The sequence below is a fragment of the Coregonus clupeaformis genome, chromosome 16 (assembly GCF_020615455.1).
Source record: "Coregonus clupeaformis isolate EN_2021a chromosome 16, ASM2061545v1, whole genome shotgun sequence".
NCBI lineage: Eukaryota > Metazoa > Chordata > Actinopteri > Salmoniformes > Salmonidae > Coregonus > Coregonus clupeaformis.
This window is the reverse complement of record NC_059207.1, coordinates 52,436,184-52,454,182: the sequence shown is the minus strand read 5'-3', so window position 1 is coordinate 52,454,182 and position 17,999 is coordinate 52,436,184. Positions and strand designations below refer to the sequence as shown.

General features: G+C 41.1%; 1 protein-coding gene across 1 annotated transcript in view; it reads right to left on the bottom strand.

The window, feature by feature from the left end:
• Positions 1–5,520: 5,520 nt before the first annotated feature.
• LOC121584617 (centrosomal protein of 120 kDa) overlaps positions 5,521–17,999 on the bottom strand; it is a 69,985-nt gene continuing 57,506 nt past the window's right edge. Inside the window, exons 18-20 of the mRNA XM_041900607.2 lie at positions 15,938–16,036; positions 7,127–7,272; positions 5,521–6,340 (exon numbers count right to left, since the gene is read on the bottom strand). Coding sequence (XP_041756541.2) covers positions 6,130–6,340; positions 7,127–7,272; positions 15,938–16,036 — 456 coding nt within the window. The 3' untranslated portion in view covers positions 5,521–6,129. The remainder of the gene's footprint in view (positions 6,341–7,126; positions 7,273–15,937; positions 16,037–17,999) is intronic.

Sequence of the window (17,999 nt, the reverse complement as noted above, 5' to 3'; positions counted from 1 at the left end):
ACTTCTGCAAAGTGTGTTAAACTCTGACTTTTCAACATTTGGACGCTTGTTTGCATGATTTCAGCCTTTCCCTTTTCTTTTATATAAAAAAAGGGCTCGAACCAAACCATTCCTCTGTAGAAATTAAAACAGTGACCCAGTTTTGAATATTATCAATAATTCTATTGATGGTTTATTAATTGCTTCTTAATATTTTTTTACTTTTGTGAATGTTTGTCATTTGTATATCAAATCACTATCATTATATTACACTTAACTCCTATCACAGGTATAAACAGTTTATAGATGTAAAGGTATTGAACTTTGAACAAACAATATCCCTGCTGTTGCCCTAAGAATTAGTAGTATTATTTTAGTACTTAAAAAAATGCCTGTGATATTTTATGGAGGACAATGTGCTATACTATTCTAAAACAAATAACACTGAAGTAGATTTTTGAACATGGTTTTTGAAAAATGGCAAATCGTGTCTGAAAACACGATCCATCACTTCCAGCCATCACAAACCAGAAAGTCTGAAATATTCTGTTTTTTCATCCATGAGTTTCCTGTCACTTGATGTTTGTTCTTTACAAAGAGAGTCTGTGTGTGTTTGTGTGCGTGTTGGAAAAAAACATAGCGTTTTCTTGGAGGGGCTCAGATTCATCTTAGCAGGCGGTGATGTATCAGTGTGTCCGCAGGGCGTGCTCCCTGCCCATGGCCCCTGCGTTGTGTGTCTGTAAGGTCACGTCCCACAGCGCCGCTGGTTCTAGTGCGCGGGCAGCTGTCGAGAGGTTATGGATCTGACCCGGAGAACATGAACTCCTCTTGCTCACACCGCCCCTGATTTATTAGGCCGTCCATACACCTTTCAAGCATGGCCCTTTTTTTTCTCAAGCCCTGGCTCAAATCGTCAAGTAAAAACAGAATTCAAAGCAGCTTTTTCAATAAACCTATCCACAAGTCTTTCCCCCTTCAGCAATGTGTGGGTGTTGCTGCTCTGAGACCTGTGCTGCTGTTAAAGAGAGCCTTTCACATGACTGAGTCAGGGTAAAACTTTCATTTCCCATGTTGTCCATGCCACTCAAACAGAACATGTAAATGATTTGCAATGCTTATTTTGGCTCCAGTTGCCCAATCTTATTTGGTGAGGATAGACAAGGTTAAGAATTGTCATCTATATACAGGTCTTTTAAGGCATTATAAACTCCTCACTTGGTTTAGTGCTGGTAAACACTGTCTGGTGGCTATATTTGGGACAGGATGGGATTTGAGTTCCTAAGCAGTCTGGACCCATATTCCAATAACAAATTATAGTTGGGACTAACGTTCTGCCTATTTCCTCTTGACATTGAAACGTTTTTATATTTTTATTTTGGGCATTATTTTGCATTCAACAAAGTGGAATCAAAATGCTATTATCTTTGTTAGTGCAGTCAAAAACGTGATTTTCCTTTGTTTTATATACATTTCCACACAATGAGGTTGGAATAATATAGTGAAATTGATGATAATGCCCTTTTAGTGTAAGAGCTGTTTAAAAAGACAGCCTGAAATTTCAGCCTGTTGTGGTGGGATGGAGTTTTGACATCACCAGGTGGTAAATTAGTAAATAGACCAATAAGAAAGAGTTCCAAACCTTTCTGCCAATAACAGCTAGTTTTCCCCTCCCCACTCAGGCCACTCCCAGACAGTCCTAGAAAAAGTATTGCTTGAGTAATTGCTCTTTGCTATTTTTGTTTCTTTTTGACCATTTTAATTTAAAACAATCACATTAAGGTACTTAATTGTTACCCAAAAATTATTGAATATTGAGATAAAAACAGCTGCATTGGACCTTTAAGTGTGCTAGCAGTCAACTTTAACAAAACATCTTATCTTCACCCACTGGTGGGACACGTTAGAGCTTCAAATCACCTGTATTGTCATGGTGTGTTTGGATTAGTCATATAATGGCCATATTTTGCCAGCTGTTTCCATTTTCCAGTAATAATCCTACTAGCTCTCCCATGCACACACTGCATACATTTGAAGGTTATAACAATTATAACACTACCTTGAACTCAAATAGAAAAAACATATTTAACCACCTTTCCGCACATGCTTAGCAACTATCACAGTTTGAAGATAATAGAAACAAAGTTGCCAGCATTTAGAGTGATTTAAACAAATTATTCTCATGGGAATTTGACGAATTTGTAAAACAAATACAGTTAAGATGTCATACATCAATCACCATACTTTGCCATGGGAACTAGGACCTGTGAAATGCAGCTTCACTCAGGCTAAACAAATGATCGCACAAAAATTATTATTTTGAAAGGCTACATATGAAAGTGGCCCTGGGGTTTTGGACTGTAATGGTTTGCTTTTCATGGAATTTCCTGCTCAGGAAAATATTAAACAGACAAGGGTCACACTTTCAAAAGCAATTAGTGATCATGCTGGAGTTTTTCTAACTTCTAAAAAATAATGTTAACGGGAAACATAATATAGGGGGAAAAGTCTGAGAAATTAAAGTTCTCTCTTGACCTTTTTCAATTACAATGACCGTTTATTAACTTGACAAATGTGTCCGAGCGCAGGATTTCCCCCCAAGTTTTATTGACTTTACTGTACAGTTGTGTATGTCAGAGAGCATACACCATGCACATTCTGTGATCCATTGTGATCAATTTAAGTGTGGAACATAACAGCCAGAAGTGAAAGAGGGTGGGAAACCCCACTATCCCATCATCCTCGCCTGACCTTACTGGTCACAGCACTGTACGATCATGGTAACTAATCTTAATGACCTGATTCATTTCTACTCATCTGATTAACACGGATTTCAGAATCCTTGGCACCACTTCATGGAAACTCTCCCAGAGTAAAACATGGTCTAAGGGATATTTTTTTTATGGCATGGGGCTTGGTGATCCATATTCACGAGTCTGACAAATTACTATTAATTCCATCTAGGTTCTCCCATTAGCTGCAACATGACAAACAGTCTGTTCACATTATGCAGAGCGAACACCAGTCACACAAGTCATGCCAGAGATACTTATCATTGTCAGGTTAGGCCCCATGCATAATGCCAAAGGTAGCAATCAAAGCCCAGAAAAGTGTACCCAGGCCCAGAGTGATCCACCAGGGCTCAAACGAGCATAAATCACATGGGCCCGGGCTGGAGTGAGTGACTCGGTAAACATGCTGATAGTGTGTCTTTATGTCAGCTGTGTAAGCTGTTGCTGACGGTCTGTCCTCATAAGTACAGGGGAGTTCAATCGGCGAGGAGGGCCAGTGTCTAAACAAGCCATACGTCACTATCAGCTGGGCCAGATTTTACAGACAGCAGTCTCCAGCAGGCCCTGGGCCCTGCTCCTCACCAGCCAGATAAAGAGCCAGGAGGAATTCAGCCCTTCACGTCAGCCACCAGATGGATGAGCTGTGAGCGTCTGCACACTGTCGGACCAGATGACAACACAAGCCATCCACCACCCACCACCAGACAGACCGCATGGGAACACACTCAGGCACACTCAGGCGGTGTGTTTGGGACGGTGTTAAGACATGTGATTACATGTGTAAGCTATCACACTCCTGTACCCGCAGGTCAGCAGATTGAGCTCATCAACCCATCTCGCAATATTCAATTACATTGTTCTATCATTTGTTAATGTGGAATTTGGGTTGGTGCCCTAGAATCCATCTGTAAATCCTTGAGTATCAAACCCCACCCCCCAAAAAAGAAGAGCGATTAATAGAGGCACTTAACATCAAACATATGGGCGGTGTCAGAGAGGTAGAGTAGCGGCCATTGACATGACAGATACAACATTTACATTTACGTCATTTAGCAGACGCTCTTATCCAGAGCGACTTACAAATTGGATATACCGTTGTAGGATGTGTTTTGAGAAATACTTTTGGGGACTGGAGTCATTTAATGTAATGGGATATTATGCCAACTACACTCCATACATCTTTAGAAATTACCAGGCCAAATAAAGACACCACTTCGTCAACTTTAAACGAAGTATAACATTAAGGCTTAAAGAGCAACTGCCCCTAAAAACAAACTTCTCTTTTTGTGGCATCGATATGAGTCCAAACATTTATTCTACTGTCAAAATTGACTACAAAGTGTAAAGAGGATAATTTTGGTCATAAAGTCAGTCTTGTCCAAAACGGAGTTCTGTGAGACTTGTGGTTGTGACTGCACCACAATGTAAATTAAGAATGGGCACAAATTATCTATTATATTGACCAGCTGGTCAAATGCCCGCTCTAACAATGGAAATAAAAGTCCTCAAAGATTGAAGGCAGTCGGGAGGAGGCGAGATCAGGTGGGAGCATTCTAGCCAATGAGAGGGCAGATACGCTTGTGACCAAAAGGCACATCTCCGATATAAAGTAGTTTTTTTCCAAAGTTGCCAGGATGTTACGTTTCCTATTTATATCAATCAGTACACTCGTAACAACCTAAGCATGACAAAACTTCACATTTTTTGTTGACCAAATTCGACACATTGACCTTCAAGCAAAAACACCTCATTTGGTGGGCGAAAAAACGCCACCTGCTGGAGACAGATTTTGGGCCGAGTTGGACCTCTGGCTTCGCCTCTTCCTCTCTGGGTTGGATTTGTTTCAATCCTGCCCACAGCTGGCAGCACACAGGTAATCATCAATTCGGAGTGCAGCTGCACACGACCCAATCGTAATGCCTGTGGTAAATTTGGGTTGACTTTGGATATCCCTATGGGGCTAGTTAGGGAACATAGGTAAATTAGACAATGTACAATATGTTAAAATTCCAATAGCTCCAAATTTCAATGACTTAAAAACCTAAAACTACAAATTGTAGAAATTAATATACAAATATTACAAGCATTTAATGAGAAAACTAAAAAGTGTGCAACATTAAATATAGTATAATTTATATTGTAATTTATTGATAGTCCCTAACTAGTCCCAGACATAGGCTATCCAAAGTCAAACCAACAACTTTTCCACGGTCGCACACCAGCTGGCTGAAGCTAATTGGCAAAATAATTTGGATAACTCTTCCCACCTGCGAACACACACAAGAAACCCATCAAACCACAACCCTAAAATAACTCACGTTTGAATTGTCATGGCCACTAGTATTTCTTAATGAACCAAATCAAAGAAGATCTATTATATTGACAAGATAGCCAGGTGACCGCTCTAACAATGGAAATACATGTCCTCAATGATTGAAGGCAGGCGAGATCAGGTGGGACCATTCTAGCCAATGAGAGGGCAGATACGTGTGTGAACAGCCACAATTAAGTCGTTTTTCTCAAAGTTGCCGAGATGCCAGGTGCATTCACTTATTTCAGTACATTTGTAACAGTCTAAACATTACAAAACTCTTTGATCAAATAAGCCTAACGTAATTCGACAAGCTCTCATAGACCTCCATACAAATAAAGTGCTCATCTCACACGGACAGATTTTCCCCTCAGCAGCCTCCACTGGTGTAGAGATGTAAACCAACCTGTGCTCACTAACACAAGACTGTGAAGGCGCATATAATCCCCAAATAATGTATTTAATACACACAAATCAATATACATTCAAGAGTAGTCTATGCATGTTAGTCATGACAAACAATAAATACTTTTAACACACTAATTCTGGATCTGAAAAAATAAGAATAACTAGTATATTTACACGTAGCTTTGCTGATGTTACAGCGCCATCTGGTGTCTACAGACAACTCACTCAGTATAAACACACCAACGAACATTCAACCACTAGAGTGACCTCTTTCGTTCTAATAATTTAAACCATAGACATTTGGAATGTAATGCTTGGTAAAATAAAATAATTTGGGCCTTTCCCGTTTCACAATCATCTCTAAAATGTGGATATTAGCCCATAGTATAAAACAGATAATATAGCCTATTACAAATGTAACAAAGAAAGCCAAAATGTACTTAAAAAACAAAAAACACAAAACACTTACACAAAACAAAGTCAATCCCTTATGCTAGCTTTCTACTGTCCCTGGAGCTTGAAGTGATCTGATAGTCCAATTCAGACCATTTGGCACACTAGGAATTGATAGACACTTCACATTTAGGCGAGTCCGATGGCTGGTTTTCTAACATGCATTAGCATGAGGTGCTAGACTAGTGGTCAGTGGGCCACTCTGTGTGCCATGGCCTCTTGGATTTGCCTGTTGAGCTCGCTGATGATGCGGTCTTGGTGTGTGTACACACCCGTGCGTAACAGAGTGTCTCTCTCCTCCAGAAGCCGGCTGAGGTGATCGTCGGCGCTCTCGTTGAGAGACACGGCGGGGCCGGCAGAGTCACTACCCCACGGCCTCTTGTCCTCCTGTTGTTTTAACCTGCGGTAGAAAAACACAGCCAGCGGGGGGAGGAGAGTAAGAGGTCGATGCCAATGGATTCAGATAACAACCCAAGAGGTCCACGGTTGGACAAGGTCAATGTGGCACAAATAAATGACATCTCAAATCAAATCAAATTCTATTTGTCACATGCACCGAATACAACAGGTGTAGTAGACCTTACAGTGAAATGCTTACTTACAAGCCCTTAACCAACAATGCAATTTTAAGAAAGAATACCAAAAAAATACCAAGAAAACATTAAGTAACAAAATAATAAGAAATAAAAATAACAAATAATGAATGAGCAGCAGTAAAATAACAATAGCGAGGCTGTATACAGGGGGTACTGGTACCGAGTCAATGTGCGGGGGCACTGGTTAGTCGAGGTAGTATGTACATGTAGGTAGAGTATTATCTATGCATAATCAATATAATAAAACAGAGAGTAGCAGCAGCGTAAAAGAGGACACACACACACACACACACAATGCAAATAGTCTGGGTAGCCATTTGATTAGATGTTCAGGAGTCTTATGGCTTGGGGGTAGAAGCTGTTCAGAAGCCTCTTGGATCTAGGCGTTCCGGTACCGCTTGTCGTGCATATAGTATATGGCATATGAATGTCTAGTAATGCATTACCTTTGTATACAGGGAGCATAAAAAAGTCCCTTTTGCCTTTGACTGAAGGTGTTTTGAATTAAATTCCACTTAACTGGTCTTAAGTGAACCCTCCAGGCTTTTGGAAGATAAATAATGCTAGTGTGGTAGTGTGTTAGTTGGTACCTGTTCAGCTCGTTCCTGATGTCCTCCAGCTCGTGTTTCTCGCTTTTGACGGCTTCCTTCTCCTCGGCTGCCAGGTAGCGCAGCCTCATGGTCTCCAGCTCCTGCTGCTGCTTCTTCAGCCGTGTCATGGCGCTCTCCTGCTCTCTCTAACACAACATACCAGAGAAGGCTGCGATCATATCACTCTGTTCTGCAGCACAGCATACTTTCTCAAACAAAGTAGGAAAACAACCAGGTGTTTGAGGGCTGGGAATTGCCAGGGTCCTAAAGATACGAAATTATCACGATACTTAGGTGCCGAATATGATAATAGTATTTCCCGATTCTACTGCAATTCGATACTGCGATTTGATGTTCCAAACATTTTGCTCACTATATGTCTGCTGCAGAGACGAGAGAGCATGACAACATTTGTTTTGATTAGTTATGGAAATAAGTGTTGAAAACATGTTGGCTCACTATTTAAAAAGAAGAAGAACAAGCTATAGGGCATTTTTGGCGCAGGTACAGCCGACTAGCGCTAGCTAACGTCATCTTAAAAAAAAATATATATATATATATATATATATATATATATTTTTTTATTACAAATTGATACTTGGAAAGTATCGATATAATATCATCCAAAATAATATTGCGATATCTAACTATCGATTTTTTCCCCAATCACTAGTGTTTATGTTGGTACCATGGAATAAAAGCTGATCATGGAATAAAAAGCATTTTGACCAAGAGACTCCTATGACGGTTTCAATGAACAGCAGTTTAGGGACATGTCATGTGTTCCCTGACACTTAACAGTTACTGGTTCAAATATGGACAAGTTCCCTTTTCTCACAATCTGCTCCCTTTTCCAGACAATCACCGGTTAAAATACAGACAAGTTCCTTTTTCTCACACAGCCAGGGCAAAACTCAGTTCATCTTTATCACAGAGTGATATGTTGGCACAGAATTACGTTTAATTTAGTGTTTTCTGTGAACATTAGTCGCCTGTAATACATTTGCTTTACCAAAATTGCTACAAAAACAAACCACAGAAACATTTCTGGAGCGCACATTGCCAAGTAAGCGCCAAAGCACTGAAACAATTAATGCAGGGCTTTTTCTAAGGTCTCTTGGGCAAAGGGTTTCCTCGGCTACTGCTGGTTGAAGAGTGCATTAAGTGTTTCCAGTGGACAACAGCGCCACGCTAGGGGTTAGGTGTGTGGTACGCCACTGCATTCTCAGTAATGGATGCCAGGTTCTTGGTAAACACAGCCCTCCAGAGTTTGGCTCTCTCCAGGAGGGAGAGGACAAAGGCAGCGCAGGCAGGCCTGAGTGACCAGCGAACGACCCCCATTCCCATTCCCTGTGGCCTGCATCCAGTGGGTCAGACTAGGGACTCGCCTGAGTGAAGCAAGCTGCCCAGATGGGCCTCAACTGCAGTTTTCTGGAAAATAAGCCGACTGACAGACAGACACCTGGGGGATTTCAAAGCTCCAGTTTTTCAGGTCTCACACTATCTGACACCAAATACCAAGGCGGTTCAGAGTTAGGGGAGTAGGAGGCGGCAGGCATACTTAATCAAATTAATCAGTTGACCGTATCTGCTGTATTAGAGGCTAAGAGATAAGATAAGGCTAAGGGCTAAGTCAGGAATGTATACGTTTTCTAAAGAGCTGCATTTCATTCTTACCATCTGGACATTTAGAGGGAAAAGGCATTATTCCTGAGGCGAGAATTTCTTTGCCGCAACTTGGCTAAAAAGTATGCCGACGCGTTGATAGGTGAAACAAATAGTGATAGCATAGCGCAAACCAAACAAACGTTAACTACACCGAGTGTATCCAAGCACGGGTCTGACAGATACCCCTAAAAACAAGTGTGACATTTCAATGGTTAACGCCTGGGCTAATGCTTAACATAATACAAACATGATTTATAGGGCTATTTCACATTAAGTTATGAAGCCCTTAGTGCAACATAAATCAACTTGTGTTTTCTTAACATATATCTGGCACTTAGAAATTCCAGAAAAAAGGGGGTTCAGATTTTCCAGCTGGCTTTTGTCTTTAACAGTTATTAGTGAGGCCTGATAAGCCCAGTGTGCCGACTTTGTTGACATTGGATTAGTCCCTTGAAGGGCTCACTCCAGACGCAGCACAGGTTTCAGAGCCCACTAGAAGGTTGTGCTGATTTAAAAGTGATCAATGTCTAATACACGTTGTAAAAATATTTGGGCCCATGTAAAAACACACAGCGAATGACTCCACATGATATACTGTAAGACGAGGCTGTGAAAGGTAGTGTAAAGTCGAGGCTAATGTGGCTTCCTTTATTTGCATTCACACTTATCCTCAAGCTGTTAATTACTTATCATTGACACATGCTGCAAGGATCCAACAAATTGAAAATATTTAGACATCTGGGGGTGGGGGGGGGGGAGAACTCAAACATGATTTAAGCCTAGGGCTGGGCAATATGGCCAAAATAACATATCACAATGTTTTTCACGGTATGACAGTATTTGACGGTATTTTATGTTTTTGAATAATAGTTCAAAACATGCTTTATGAGTAGTTCATTACCCTAGCGTTGCAACACATTAATTATAAGTGATTTCAATGCGGCTTTCTCCATTCTGATTGTTTTATACTATTCAATTCAACACCCCCAAAAATGTCTGCATTTCCTGCACTTTTGTTATCATTTCCACACTGTGCCACGTAGGGCTGCATGATATGGGCTATATATATATATATATATATATATATATATATATATATATATATACACATATATATATACACACATACATATACACACATACATATACACACACACACACACTACCATTCAAAAGTTTGGGCTCACTTAGAAATGTCCTTGTTTTCCATGAAACGTTACATGAAATGAGTTTGAATAGGAAATATAGCAAAATGAATAGGAAATGTAGTCATTGACAAGGTTAGAAATAATATTTTTAATTGAAATAATAATTGTGTCCTTCAAACTTTGCTTTCGTCAAAGAATCCTCCATTTGCAGCAATTACAGCCTTGCAGACATTTGGCATTCTAGTTGTCAATTTGTTGAGGTAATCTGAAGAGATTTCACCCCATGCTTCCTGAAGCACCTCCCACAAGTTGGATTGGCTTGATGGGCACTTCTTACGTACCATACGGTCAAGCTGCTCCCACAACAGCTCAATAGGGTTGAGATCCGGTGACTGTGCTGGCCACTCCATTATAGACAGAATACCAGCTGACTGCTTCTTCCCTAAATAGTTATTGCATAGTTTGGAGCAGTGCTTTGGGTCATTGTCCTGTTGTAGGAGGAAATTGGCTCCAATCAAGCGCCGTCCACAGGGTATGGCATGGCGTTGCAAAATGGAGTGATAGCCTTCCTTCTTCAAGATCCCTTTTACCCTGTACAAATCTCCCACTTTACCACCACCAAAGCACCCCCAGACCATCACATTGCCTCCACCATGCTTGACAGATGGCATCAAGCACTCCTCCAGCATATTTTCATTTGGTCTGCGTCTCACAAATGTTATTCTTTGTAACCCGAACACCTCAAACTGTCCATAACACTTTTTTCCAATCTTCCTCTGTCCAGTGTCTGTGTTCTTTTGCCCATCTTAATATTAGCTTTTTATTGGCCAGTCTGAGATATGGCTTTTTCTTTGCAACTCTGCCTAGAAGGTCAGCATCCCGGAGTCGGCTCTTCACTGTTGACGTTGAGACTGGTGTTTTGCGGGTACTATTTAATGAAGCTGCCAGTTGAGGACCTGTGAGGCGTCTGTTTCTCAAACTAGACACTAATGTATTTGTCCTCTTGCTCAGTTGTGTACTGGGGCCTCCCACTCCTCTTTATATTCTGGTTAGAGCCAGTTTGCGCTGTTCTGTGAAGGGAGTAGTACACAGCGTTGTACGAGATCTTCAGTTTCTTGGCAATTTCTCGAATGGAATAGCCTTCATTTCTCAGAACAAGAATAGACTGACGAGTTTCAGAAGGAAGGCCATTTTGATCCTGTAATCGAACCCACAATTGCTGATGCTCCAGATACTCAACTAGTCTCAAGAAGGCCAGTTTGATTATTTCTTTAATCAGCACAACAGTTTTCAGCTGTGCTAACATAATTGCAAAAGGGTTTTCTAATGATCAATTAGCCTTTTAAAATGGAAAACTTGGATTAGCAAACACAACGTGCCATTGGAACACAGGACTGATGGTTGCTGATAATGGGCCTCTGTACGCCTATGTAGATATTCCATTAAAAATCAGCAGTTTCCAGCTACAATAGCCATTTACAACATTAACAATGTCTACACTGTATTTCTGATCAATTTGATGTTACTTTAATGGACAAAAAAATTGCTTTTCTTTCAAAAACAAGGATATTTCTAAGTGACCCCAAACTTTTGAACGGTGGTGTATATCACACAGTGCATTCGGAAAGTATTCAGACCCCATGACTTTTTCCACATTTTGTTACGTTAAAGCCTTATTCTAAAATGGATTAAATCATTTTTCCCCTCTCATCAATCTACACACAATACCCCATAATGACAGGTTTGTAGAAATGTTTGCAAATGTATTAAAACAGAAATACCTTATTTACATAAGTATTCAGACCCTTTGCTATGAGACTCGAAATTGAGCTCAGTTGCATCATATTTCCATTGATCATCCTTGAGATGTTTCTACAACTTGATTGGAGTCCACTTGTGGTAAATTCAATTGATTGGACATGATTTGGAAAGGCACACACCTGTCTATATAAGGTCCCACAGTTGACAGTGCATGTCAGAGCAAAAACCAAGCCATGAGGTCGAAGGAATTGTACGTAGAGCTCCGAGGCAGGATTGTGTCGAGGCACAGATCTGGGGAAGGGTACCAAAAAATGTCTGCAGCATTGAAACTCCCCAAGAACACAGTGGCCTCCATCATTCTTAAATGGAAGTAGTTTGGAACCACCAAGACTCTTCCTAAAGCTGGCCCGCCCGGCCAAACTGAGCAATCGGGGGAGAAGGGCCTTGGTCAGGGAGGAAGTGTCACTTCTGGAGGAAACCTGGTATCATCACTACGGTGAAGCATGGGGGGTGGCAGCATCATGCTGTGGGGATGTTTTGCAGCGGCAGGATCGAGTGAAAGATAAACGGAGCAAAGTACAGAGAGATTCTTGATGAAAATTATTGACCATAACCTGTTGTTGAAAAAATTTGTGTTATGGCTTTTCAACCTCTGCCATATTGTGGATTCAGAGCTATCTATCTAATATAATTCAAAGGTTTTTCTTTAATTGAAACTTCTCCAATGTCAAACATGGAAAGTGTAGTGTACCGCAGGGCAACTCTCTAGGCCCTCTACTCTTTTCTATTTTTACCAATGACCTGCCACTGGCATTAAACAAAGCATGTGTGTCCATGTACGCTGATGATTCAACCAAATACACATCAGCAACCACAGTTAATGAAGTCACTGAAACCCTTAACAAAGAGTTGCAGTCTGTTTAGGCATGGGTGTCCAGTAATAAACTGGTCCTGAACATCTCTAAAACTAAGAGCATTGTATTTGGTACAAATCATTCACTAAGTTCTAGACCTCAGCTGAATCTGGTAATGAATGGTGTGGCTGTTGAGCAAGTTGAGGAGACTAAATTACTTAGCGTTACCTTAGATTGTAAAGTGTCATGGTCAAAACATATAGATTCAATGGTTGTAAAGATGGGGAGAGGTCTGTAATAAAGAGATGCTCTGCTTTTTTTTGACACCACACTCCAAAAAGCATGTCCTGCAGGCTCTAGTTTAGTCTTATCTTGATTATTGTCCAGTTGTGTGGTCGAGTGATGCAAGGAAAGACCTAGTTAAGCTGCAGCTGGCCCAAAACAGAAAGGCACGCCTTGCTCTTGATTGTAATCATAGGGCTTATATAAATACTATGCATGCCAGTCTCTCTTGGCTAAGAGTTGAGGAGAGACTGACTGCATCACTTCTTATTTTTTAAGAAACATTAATGTGTTGAAAATCCCAAATTGTTTACATAGTCAACATACACACAGCTCTGACACACACACTTACCCCACCCAGACATGCCACCAGGGGTCTTTTCACAATCCCCAAATCCAGTACAAATTCAATAAAGCGTACAGTATTATATAGAGCCATTATTGCATGAAACTCTGTTCCATCTCATATTGCTCAAATGAACAGCAAACCTGGTTTAAAAAAACAGATAACGCAACACAACGCTTCTCCCCTATTTGACCTAGATAGTTTGTGTGTATGTACTGATATGTAGGCTACGTGTGCCTTTAAATAAAAAACATTGATGTAGTTCTGTCCTTGAATTGTTCTTGTCTATTAATGTTATGTATTATGTCATGTTTCATGTTTTGTGTGGACCCCATGAAGAGTAACTGTTGCAACAGCTAATGGGGATCCTAATAAAATCCCCCAAAAAACAAATACCAAAACCTACCGAGTTGAACCCGATAGAACATCTCTGGAGAGACCTGAGAATAGCTGTGCAGCAATGATCCCCATCCAACCTGACAGAGCTTGAGAGGATCTGCAGTGAAGAATAAGAGAAACTCCCCAAATACAGGTGTGCCAAGCTTGTAGCGTCATACTAAAGAAGACTCGAGGATGTAATCGCTGCCAAAGATGCTTCAACAAAGTACTGAGTAAAGGGTCTGAATACTTATGTAAATGTGATATTTCTGTTTTATATTTTGAAATTAGCTAAAGTTTCTAAAAACCTGTTTTCGCTTTGTCATTATGGGGTATTGTGTGTAGATTCATGAGTTTTTTTGGTTGTAATTTAATCAATTTTAGAATAAGGCTGTAACGTAACAAAAATGTCAAGGGGTCTGAATACTTTCCGAATGCACTGAATATATGTATGTGTGTGTGTGTGTGTGTGTGTGTGTGTGTGTGTGTGTATATATATATATATATATATATATATATATATATATATATATATATATATATATATACATATACACACACACACACACACACACACACACACACACACACACACACAGTGAGGGAAAAAAGTATTTGATCCCCTGCTGATTTTGTACGTTTGCCCACTGACAAAGAAATGATCAGTCTATAATTTTAATGGTAGGTTTATTTCAACAGTGAGAGACAGAATAACAACCAAAAAATCCAGAAAAACGCATGTCAAAAATTTTATAAATTGATTTGCATTTTAATGAGGGAAATAAGTATTTGACCCCTTTGCAAAACATGACTTAGTACTTGGTGGCAAAACCCTTGTTGGCAATCACAGAGGTCAGACGTTTCTTGTAGTTGGCCACCAGGTTTGCACACATCTCAGGAGGGATTTTGTCCCACTCCTATTTGCAGATCTTCTCCAAGTCATTAAGGTTTCGAGGCTGACGTTTGGCAACTCGAATCTTCAGCTCCCTCCACAGATGTTCTATGGGATTAAGGTCTGGAGACTGGCTATGCCACTCCAGGACCTTAATGTGCTTCTTCTTGAGCCACTCCTTTGTTGCCTTGGCCGTGTGTTTTGGGTCATTGTCATGCTGGAATACCCATCCACGACCCATTTTCAATGCCCTGGCTGAGGGAAGGAGGTTCTCACCCAAGATTTGACGGTATATGGCCCTGTCCATCGTCTCTTTGATGCGGTGAAGTTGTCCTGTCCCCTTAGCAGAAAAACACCCCCAAAGCATTATGTTTCCGGTGGGGATGGTGTTCTTGGGGTCATAGGCAGCATTCCTCCTCCTCCAAACACGGCGAGTTGAGTTGATGCCAAAGAGCTCCATTTTGGTCTCATCTGACCACAACACTTTCCCCCAGTACTCCTCTGAATCATTCAGATGTTCATTGGCAAACTTCAGACGGGCATGTATATGTGCTTTCTTGAGCAGGGGGACCTTGCGGGCACTGCAGGATTTCAGTCCTTCACGGCGTAGTGTGTTACCAATTGTTTTCTTGGTGTCTATGGTCCCAGCTGCCTTGAGATCATTGACAAGATCCTCCCATGTAGTTCTGGACTGATTCCTCACCGTTCTCATGATCATTGCAACTCCACAAGGTGAGTTCTTGCATGGAGCCCCAGGCCGAGGGAGATTGACAGGTCTTTTGTGTTTCTTCCATTTGCGAATAATCGCACCAACTGTTGTCACCTTCTCACCAAGCTGCTTGGCGATGGTCTTGTAGCCCATTCCAGCCTTGTGTAGGTCTACAATCTTGTCCCTGACATCCTTGGAGAGCTCTTTGGTCTTGGCCATGGTGGAGAGTTTGGAATCTGATTGATTGATTGCTTCTGTGGACAGGTGTCTTTTATACAGGTAACAAGCTGAGATTAGGCGCACTCCCTTTAAGAGTGTGCTCCTAATCTCAGCTCGTTACCTGTATAAAAGAGACCTGGGAGCCAGAAATCTTTCTGATTGAGAGGGGATCAAATACTTATTTCCCTAATTAAAATGCAAATCAATTTATAAAATTTTTGACATGCGTTTTTCTGGATTTTGTTGTTGTCTCTCACTGTTAAAATAAACCTAACATTAAAATTATAGACTGATCATTTCTTTGTCAGTGGGCAAACGTACAAAATCAGCAGGGGATCAAATACTTTTCCCCCTCACTGTATATAAATAAAACTTTTAACAAGGCACACCTGTTAATTGAAATGAAATATATATCCCCCTATATATTCCAACTATAGAATTGCACAAACATGCTGGTCTAGGCCTACACCAGCACTGGTATCAGGCTGTATTCGCATACTACGGGCAAACACATTTCTGTTGAATCAAAGTGGCAGTCATCTAAATTGGCCTACCTGCTTGAACCTGGCCAGTTCTTTTAAAGCACGCCCCCACTGCTGCTTGTAATGAAGTTTCGACTTTGTTGTGGATTCCAGTTTCCTTTCAAGTTCCACCTTGAATAACAGATAGTTGATTAAAAGATGCAGCACAACCGTAACAAAAAAAAATACACCCTACATTTCTATTCAAGGTCAAAATGATAAAAACGGTGGTTATAAGGTCTTACAAACAAGTTAGAAATGGTTGTAAACAGGTTATAAGTGGTTACAAACAGATTATAAATGGTTATAAACAGGTTATAAGTGGTTCTCTTTTAATTACAGGTAGCCTAGCGGTTACGAGGTCGCTGGTTCGAACCCCCGAGCCGGCTAGGTGAAAAATCTGTTGATGTGCCCTTGAGCAAGGCACTTAACCCAAATAGCTCCTGTAAATTGCTCTGGATAAGAGTGTCTGCTAAATGACTAAAATGTAAAAAGAATGTACATTGCTAGCTAGTGTGACTCGGCTAGCTTGCTGCAAGGAAAGTATTCAGTTCCCTTGACTTTTTCCACATTTTGTAACGTTAGAGCCTTATTCTAAAATGGATTTAAAAAAACAATTTCCTCAGCAATCTACACACAATACCCCATAATGACAAAGCAAAACCAGGTTTTTGGAAATGTTTGCTAATTTAAAAATAAAAACCAGAAATACCTTATTCCCATAAGTATTCAGACTATGAGACTCGAAATTGAGCTCAGGTGCATCCTGTTTCCATTGATCATCCTTGAGATTTTTCTACAACTTGATTGGAGACCACCTGTGGTACATTCAATTGATTGGACATGATTGGAAAGGAACACACCGTTCTATATAAGGTCCCACAGTTGACAGTGCATGTCAGAGCAAAAACCAAGCCATGAGGTCGAAGGAATTGTCCGTAGAGCTCAAAGACAGTGTTGTGTCGAGGCACAGATCTGGGGAAGGGTACCAAAAAATGTCCGCAGCATTGAAGGTCCCCAAGAACACAGTGGTCTCCATCATTCTTAAATGGAAGAAGTTTGGAACCACCAAGACACTTCCTAGAGCTACCCGCACGGCCAAAGTAAGCAATCGGGGGAGAAGGGCTTTGGTCAGGGAGGTGACCAAGAACCCAATGGCCACTCTGACAGAGCTCCAGAGTTCCTCTGTGGAGATGGGAGAACCTTCCAGAAGGACAACCATCTCTGCAGCACTCCACCAATCAGGCCTTTATGGTAGAGTGGCCAGACGGAAGCCACTCCTCAGTAAAAGGCACATGACAGCCCACTTGGAGATTGCCAAAAGGCACCTAAAGGACTCAGACCATGAGAAACAAGATTCTCTGGTCTGATGAAACCAAGATTGAACTCTTTGGCCTGAATGCCAAGCGTCACGTCTGGAGGAAAACTGGCACTATCCCTACGTTGAACCATGGTGGTAGCAGCGTCAGGCTGTGGGGATTATTTTCAGCGGCAGGGACTGGGAGACTAGTCAGGATCGAGGGAAAGATGAACGGAGAAAAGTACAGAGAGATCCTTGATGAAAACCTGCTCCAGAGCGCTCAGGACCTCAGACTGGGGCAAAGGTTCACCTTCCAACAGGACAACAACCCTAAGCACACAGCCAAGACAACGCAGGAGTGGCTTTGGGACAAGTCTCTGAATGTCCTTGAGTGGCCCTGCCAGAGCCCGGACTTGAACCCGATCAAACATCTCTGGAGAGACCTGAAAATAACTGTGCAGCAATGCTCCCCATCCAACCTGACAGAGCTTGAGAGGATCTGCCGAGAAAAATGGGAGAAACTCCCCAAATACAGGTGTGCCAAGCTTGTAGCGTCATCCCCAAGAAGACTCGAGGTTGTAATCGCTGCCAAAGGTGCTTCAACAAAGTACTGAGTAAAGCATCTGAATACTTATGTAAATGTAATATTTTAGTTTATTATTTGTATAACATTTGCTAAACATTCTAAAACCTGCTTTTGCTTTGTCATTATGGGGTATTGCGTGTAGATTGAGGGAAAAAACTAATTTAATCCATTTTAGAATAAGGCTGTAATGTAACAAAATGTGGAAAAAG